This window comes from Equus asinus, chromosome 17 (genome assembly GCF_041296235.1).
Source record: "Equus asinus isolate D_3611 breed Donkey chromosome 17, EquAss-T2T_v2, whole genome shotgun sequence".
Lineage (NCBI taxonomy): Eukaryota > Metazoa > Chordata > Mammalia > Perissodactyla > Equidae > Equus > Equus asinus.
The window spans coordinates 31,254,462-31,262,665 of record NC_091806.1 but is presented as its reverse complement, the minus strand read 5'-3'; the positions used below and the strand labels follow the sequence as shown (position 1 = coordinate 31,262,665).

Below are 8,204 nucleotides of genomic sequence, written 5' to 3'. Positions count from 1 at the left end.
ATTCAGACCCTGTGGCTGGGACCATAATGACTCTGGATCCATCTTCTAACACTATGGCCACTGCAGTGCCAGGAATGTGATATTGCCACTGCCACAACCAGAGAGAGGTCTTCGTGGCCCCAACTTTTTGGTCATTAGGTCCAGTTTCAAAGACTTGAATGGATGCTTCTGTTCAACAGAGCCGAGTCATATCCCTTAGCTGTAAAGGAGGCTGGGAACCTATTTGGCTCTTTCATCTTCAATAATGAGAGGCCCGCTCCCCACCAAGATCCATAGGAGGAGGAGTTCCAGAAACCTCAGGAAGGTGGTAACGGAGTCAGGCAGCTCACAGTATGTCCACTACACGCTGACTACCTAGTGAGGTAGGTACTGTTATCCTCACTTTATAAACGATGATATGATGTACAGAGAGGTGAAGGAACTTGTCCAAGGTCACACAGCTAGTAAGTGATAGATCCTAGATTCAAACCTGGACTGTCAGACTCCAGAACACACACCCTCAGCCATTGATCCATACCTCCACTGGATGTTCATGAAATGGAATTTCCAGGGTCACTAAGCTGTGGCTTTCAGATTGTGGATTGTGTGACCGAAAGGAGACTTTCTTTGGGGTAGAGGTGCCTGAGCCGCCAACTGACCTCCAAGAATCAGCTCCATCTTGTCATTGACTGCAGTAGCTGTGTCCAACACGCAAAGTGGCCCTGCAGGCAGGGCTTAGGGAGGGAAGTGAGCAGGAGCCAGCTCAAAGCTTCTGTCTGGTTTCTTGTTGAGTCATTCCCTTGACTTCTGCTTCAATCTCCTCAAGGAGATCAGTGGATACAGAGGAAGGACATTTCCATTCCTTGGCTTCAGATGGCATGTATTCTTCCCTGTTTTTCCCAGTCCTTTCCATTGTGTACACTGTTAGCATCAGTTATGAAGGAAAGGACACTGTCCTGTGCATGTGCCAAGGTCGCCCCACCTCCACACCTTTGCTCATGTTGCTCCTTCCTCCTGGAATATCCCTGTTTCCTTCCTTTCTATTCACTACCAATCCATCCAGCTGGGAGTCAGCTCCTTGTTGCCATGGAAACTTTCATTTCCACAAACAGTAAAGCAATACACAACGTTGTAAACGTGTTCTTACTTATAGCTGGTTTTCTTTCCAAAGGAGAGTCTCCAAGACTGAAATTGATCAAATGATACTTTTGCTTTTACTACATATTGGAAGATTCACTTCCAAAACACCTGTGGCAGTTCACATTCCCACCAGTAAAGCAGGAGAGCGGTGCGTTTTGGACAAGCTCCCAAGGATATTCTGAAATGCAGTACAGGATAGGAACCACTGGCTCCAATCGATCTCAGAATGGCCTCCAGGTTCCTGAAAAGGGTGACAGGAGAGAAGCTGGAAGGCAATTAGTGGGCGCCCCAGGGAAGTGAAGAAATGCGGGTTATTATCAGCCCTCTCACATCCTTCAGGCTGTGGCAAACCTTTCTTCCTCTGGGGAACTTCCTCCAAGGCCACTATATAAAATGTCAATGTGGGAGGGAGCAACGTAAGATCTGAGATTTGGGAACTCCTCCGGACCCAGGAAGACTTCTTGGTAGGTAAGCGCTTTCTGGTGTAGTGGATCTGGTTGCAAGTAAATGTTCAATCCCTTGGGACACGTCTGGCCTGGACTGGGAGGTTCTGGAGGGTTGGCTGGCACTGTGTGCAGCTGTCACGTTGCATGGGTGTCAGCAGGGACAGGAATTCTCATCCTCTACTTTTCAATTCCTTCTGAGGTATGCCAAAGCTCTCCTTGTCTGCGGAAGGCAGCGATGCCCATGTGGCTTCTTGAGCTTTGAGGAGGGAACCCACTTTCTAAGTGCTGTGTACTCCTAGGAAGGCCACTAATCATTGTTTCTGGATCTTCTTTGTTTCAGAGACTGTGAGGGGCCCATTAAGTACAAAAAGTAAAAGTAATAACTTCCTTATTCACACTCAAGTGCACAGGAAAGCCAACCTTGCTGTCCCTCATTGTCTGATTCATTCTATTCTTACTTCCTGGAGCCTCAGGGGCTGGGCTCAGCATTAGCTTTTCTGGTCCATCTTGACTTCTATTCATGCCTACTCTTTCTCAAGCTAACTCCAAGGTCCCCTAATGGTGTTGCTGTGATTGTGTATGTTTATGACAAACTGTGTTCTCCATTTCAGGACAAAGTCAAGATGAAACTCCCCCTACTTCTGGCTCTTCTATTTGGGGCAGTTTCAGCCCTTCATCTAAGTAAGTCTCTTTGGTTTTCAGTCTTTCTTTCTCTCCTTTGCTCCTTTCTACATTACATAAGGTGAGAGTCACAAAGTCACCTCCTTCTCTGGCTATCCCCTATTTCAGGATCTCTGCCTTTAACAGAGCAGGGTCTCTAGAGCCTGGAGTTAAAGGGACTCTTCAGGGCATCCGTATATCTGCAGTCTTGGTTATAGTATGATATTCTCAGTTTTGTCCTTTCTTCATAATGTTAATGATGATCACAATAATGACTTCCTTTTACTTTGAGCTCACTGAGTGCACTGTGCTAAACATTTTCTGTGCATCATCTCCTTTAATCCTCATATCATCCCCTCGAGCTCCCCTTGGGAGCTTGCCCATTTGTACACCCATATCACAAATAAAGTAAAGCTAGTAGATGATGGAATCAGTACACAAACCCACAACCCCTTGACGCTAAGACCTTGCTCTTAACACCATGACCTCATGTGGGAGGCTGTGTTCTCCTCAGGAAGCCTTGTTTCAAGTTCCACTCTTTCCAAGGCTGAAGCCTCAGATGCCTAGGGCAAGGTGGGAACTGTCCATGGTTCTGTGGAGGAAGGGAGAGAGATGTGAAGGAGGTGCAATTGGCCTTTCTCTCTGTCAGGGACTGAAGCATCCAACTTTGAGAGCCCCTTGGGAGATGACACCCTGCCTCAGGATAGGGAGATGCCAGAACGTGGGGCAATGGAGCCTCCTATGGAGGGACTGACGCTGACGAAGGGAGAGGAGGAGGGGGGCTCTGGAAGTGAAGATGCCCCTGAGGAAGAGGGGCTTGTCAAGCCTGTCTCAGCCCTAGAAGAGGTGGACAAAGACTTTCAGTGCCCTAAGGGAGAGGATACAGTCAAACTGAAATGCGCCCCTGGATGCAAGACCTGCCAATTTATTGTGGTGTCGACAGCCATGTCATATAATCAAGCTTACGTGAGTGGCCTGTGTCTGAGACTGATGTCTGGGGTGGGGAGGATGCGTGTAGATGTCTCTGGCCTCTGTCTCAGTGTTTATTTTCCTCACTGTGGACCCTTGGGGTGCCAGCATACGCTGAGGCCCTCAGAGGTGTTAGAGGCGGGTAAGGGGCATAAGAGTTGTCGATCATGTGGAAACAGAAGTTATGTTTTGATCTCCAGTCTTCAAATGGCTGTGGGGTTGGTGTGGGGAGTGGGGGAATGAATTGTGGAGACTTGGAGACCCAGCACTAAGGTAGTGTGAATTCCTGTGGGATGGGCACTTCATTTTCCTCTTTTATCCTGGCTTGCAGGATACTTGCCGGAGGTGCTATGGGGGCTTCCTCATCTCCATCCATGACCACACCTGTAACGACAAGATCCAGTCCAAAGCCAGATTTCTCAACCAGGGTCAAGTCTGGATTGGCGGTGCAGCCAAATATCCAGTAAGACGGGTCCCAGCTCTAAGGGAGCCTCTCCCGACCCCAGTCAGTGCACAACTTACTGCAGATTCCTGTGTGCTTCTGCTCTATGATCCCCTGAAGAACTGGGGATAAACGGACACCTGGGCAAGACATCAAAGGGGCTACCTAGGTATCAGGAAGAGCCAAGGATTTAGAACGAGGAGGTTTGGGTTCAAGTTCTGCTCAGCCTCTGACTGTCTCTATGACTTGGGCAGGACTGTGAGCCTGGTTCCTCATTTCTAGGATGTGGTTGAAACTTCTGTCCCACCTCTTGTTAGGGCCAGAAGGATGACTGCATCACAGGCATGCATAGAATGTGATGGTGATGATCACTGTGGATCAACATTTCGGTTGACCAGAACAGTGTCCATCGTGTTCCAATAGTCAAGGAAAATACCTGGCAGACAGCAGGAGGAACAGACAGGGAAAGTGCCAGCTCTCCTACCTGTCTTTCTTTTGCCTCAGGCTCCAACCCACCTTCTCCCTCCTCTATCCTGTAGGGTAGCTGCAGGAGCTTTTACTGGATGGATGGCAGTGCCTGGGATTTTTGGTTCTGGGCTGCTGGCCAGCCTTCGGCCTGTGGTGGCAGCTGTGTGTCCATGTATACCCAAGGTGAGGTGGGAGTGGGGATGAAATCTGAAAAGGCCTCGGGAGGTGGGATGGGCTCCTAGAGGAGTTTTGAGGATGAGCTGGACCCTTCAAGGGAGACCCCTCCTGAATCTACAGACTTCATCTCCACTGGAGTGTGGGGTGGGGTGGGGAGTGAAGACTCCTGGGGCCAAGTCAGGGGAAACAAGAGGCTGAAGGCCCCTTCTGGTTCTGCCTTCACAGGAGGTCGCTGGAGACTATCTCAGTGTGACGCAGTCCTCCCCTTTGTCTGTTCCTACTGAGTGGAACCCAACCAAGACTTCAGAGCCGCCCCCTCCTAGGACACTGCCTCCTTTCGCCTGCCTGCCTCCCCTTCCTTCACCCTCAGCAGTAAAACTGCTTTCCTGAAATTGATTTATTTTTCCTCTGATCCTTGATCCACTCGGTTTAGCCCCACTCATGGACTTTCTGTCCTACAATGATTCCCTATTCCACTGTCTGTCATGAAAGGGACCAGAAGTTATCACTCTCACAGAGCATGAAATATGGGATTGGTTCTGTGGGGCCATCCTGAAGACAGAGGTATGGGCTCAGCTAGCCCTTTTCATACAGAACCAAATTACCGGGCGCCTATGTACAGGTTCTGCCAGGACCCCATCCATTTCTCTTGAATCTTTCATGATGGACCCTCAATGTCCTGGCCTCTCTCTCCTACAGACTGTGCTTACCTTAATGTGCTAAGAAATTAACATGACCCAGGTACAGCCGACAACTCTCAGGAGTGGGTATCTGACCACCCCAGTCCTCGGGGGGAGTAATTCTAAGGGATGACCTGGGTACCATCTCCCAGTGGAATTAACTTCCAGCTACCCATGGAGGTAGCTGTCTTTACAACATATATTTTCTTGTGAATTCTTCTCTTTGCTACTAGTACCCTTGCACCTCCCAAATAAATTTGCACACAAATTCTTGACTTAGGATCTGCTCCTTGGGATACCCAATATCACACAACCTGCTATATGTTCAACCCTATATAAGGCCTGGGAATATGTTAGGACACAGCCCCCTACTGTTCTGGAACACACAGTTGTTTATAATATAAGCACAACAGTAGCCACTAACTGTTACCACACAGTGCACATACAAATGACCCCCTACTGTGGCAGGCACTATACAGAGATGACCTTGTGTGATCCATAATTATTATCCCATCTTACAGAGCCAGGCTCAGAGAAGGGATGACCTGTTAAAAGATTTTCTCAAGGCTGAATACCCAGATGCAAGCAAGCCTGTGGTTTTACTATCTGCTCCAGAGCATGTTCCTTTAACCATTATGATTCTCTGGCTGGAAGCATTGGCTGCTCTCCCCTCCAGGACATGATCCTATGGGGATGGAGCACAGTGCAGGGGCCTGGGGGAGGCGGGCAGGATGGACTCCCTTAACCTTGGGTTCATCTTGGGGCATAGGACTCCAACCTAGCTGGAAGTGAGGGTGTCTCAATTAGAGATGAGGAAGGAAGGTATTCTGAATCCTCTCTCCACCTGGGAGGCAAGCAGAAAGTAAGGGGTCAGTGTCCTGAAGCCCCTTTCCTCCAGGAGGCCTCAAATCGAGAGAATTACAGATGGGATCAAGGTCATAGAGAGTGGCCAATCAAGACCTTTAAGTTTTTGAGTATGGCTCAGATAGGAGAAGCTACTTGCTGAAGTTTGCAATGTAAATTGAGAAAGAGATAGAAATCAAACAGGTCCATTGTAATACTGTAATTGTACCACGATAGTCTGTTGATTTCAAAGATGCTGGAATTCTGAAATACTGTATGGATTCAGCCCTGTGCTGGGTACTGTGGAGGATGCAGCTGAAGTAGAATTTTCACTCCTTGCCTTCACGGACTTTATATTCTGGTGTGGGAAGGCATTACTTCCCTCTATTCCTATATTAATAAAAAGAGTAACAAAATCATCCAGTTATTAAGCATTTATTGGGTGCCAGGCTCTGTGCTAAGCTGTAGGTGGATTTTGCGTTGCCCCTCACAAATCTCTTCTGTTGGGGGCGTGTGTTGTGACAGAAGTGTGACTTCCAGCCCATGGAGATCCCCTTCGGGGGATTAATGTCAAGAAGGGGCATGAAGGAGATGACTGAGTTCCCGGGAACGTCCTGTATCTTGTTGTGGGCACAGTTGTGTGGGAGCATTCACTCTGTAAAACTTCCCTGAGCAGCATACCATACTTGACAGAATGCATGCTATACATCCACAAAAAATGTTGTACAAAAATGAATGAGTGAAATAAGAGCACTGGCTTTACATTTGAAAATATGGGTTTCTGTGTGCATTTTCTTTCTCCAACAAGATATTAACTAAACTTTGTGAGAGGAAGATGGTGTGTTTACAATGGAACCTGAGGAGCTCCTCACACCGTACGAAGCGCAGAGCTGAATCTACACTCAGGGCTTGTGTGTTGATTAGGGTCACAGTTGTAGCCTTGCTTTCCTAACAAGGGCCGCTCCCAACACCATCCGCCAGGGACAGTTCTGAGAGCTGTACTGAAGCTGATCTCATTAGCGGTAGGTTCTGGCATTAGCCTCAGTTTACAGATGAGAAGACTGACACACAGAGGGCTGACTCTGGGAACTGTGATTTCATTATACATCACACAACACTGCCTCTCAAGATGGCAAGACACACCCTCTGCACAATGTGCGGGTGGACAGACTCTGGGGAGGCAGAGTTTGAAAACCCTATGAACATAAATGCAAACAGTGAGCCAGAGACTTGGAACTTGACGGATGTTGAAAATGTTGGCACCATTGGCTAGAGTGTCTGGAGGTAACAAATTTGGGTGTGTCCAATAAAGGGAGGACTTGGGAGTCAGACAGAGTAGGGTCAACATGCCACTTCTTATGTGTTGTGTGGACTTGGGCAAGTCATTCAACCTCTCTGAGCTTTTGTAGCAGATATATAGGCTAGAGATGGCAACACCAGATTGTAGGATGATTTTAGTAACTAATTAAGTAGGATAATGGATGTAAAAGCCTTAACGAAGCATAATATGTGGCCTATGGTAGATCTTTAAAAATGTTATTTTCAGTTTTAAATTAGATAGGCATCACTGTGGTGACTGAGCAAGTCATTGGAATGACTTTTCCCAGGGTTCATATGCAAAGAAAACTAGGTCAATGCAGAGGAGGAGCAGGCTGTGGAGAAGGGAGGTGAGTGAGAGGATTCAGAGGGAAGGCAATCATGAGTGCATAAAGAGCCTGTCTCTGGTGTAGAACTGTCTCTGCCTTACTGTGTGATCTTGGGCACCTGTTTAAGTGCTCTGAGACATCGTTTCATCATCTGTGAAACATGGACGTTGAAATGAAAAAATGCATGCAAAGCTTGTCATGGTGCTGGTTCATGAGAGTAGTTGACTTTATTGGTCAACCCAACAGCTGAGTGTAATGATGCCCCTGGCCTCGGCCCCAAGAGTTGGGAGAACAATGAGGAGGAGGTCTAGTCCTCTATGCCCTCCTCCACTAAGCGGTCTGAAGTTTGAAACCCAGAGACCAGGGTTTGGGGGCCCTGGAATTGGCCAATCTCCCCAGTCAGCTAGATAAGCTGAGGGTCTGGTCCGTTGGGCTTGGGAGATAACAGCCAGGATGGTTACTCCGCAATCAGGCCCAGAAGTGACCTCTCTGATACTTCTCCATTTGTAGGTCCCCTGGGAGAGCAGAGGAGAGGAAGGAATCCAGGCCTTTTCACCCTCTGAGTTATCTGTTCCTGGTGCCCTGTGAAGGGGGGACTTGGCTGGAATCTGAGGAAAACCAGGAGGTCCCAGACTTGAGTCCTCCATCCCAACAAGTCCACTAGCTCTTGGCAGTGATATCCAGGTAAGTCACCGCTTAGCACTTGCTAGTCTCTCCTTGGACTGCACTGAATTTGGCTGGAGCTTGGTTGATG

General features: G+C 48.2%; 1 protein-coding gene across 1 annotated transcript; it reads left to right on the top strand.

Moving 5' to 3' along the window:
• The first annotated feature begins 1,538 nt into the window (after positions 1-1,538).
• Positions 1,539-5,237, top strand: LOC106827955 (bone marrow proteoglycan-like). The gene is made up of 6 exons (XM_014836133.3): positions 1,539-1,583; positions 2,177-2,246; positions 2,875-3,191; positions 3,526-3,657; positions 4,176-4,287; positions 4,507-5,237. The coding sequence occupies exons 2-6, from the start codon at positions 2,189-2,191 to the stop codon at positions 4,563-4,565; spliced, it is 678 nt and encodes a 225-aa protein (XP_014691619.2). The 5' UTR covers positions 1,539-1,583; positions 2,177-2,188; the 3' UTR covers positions 4,566-5,237.
• The last annotated feature ends 2,967 nt before the right edge of the window (positions 5,238-8,204 follow it).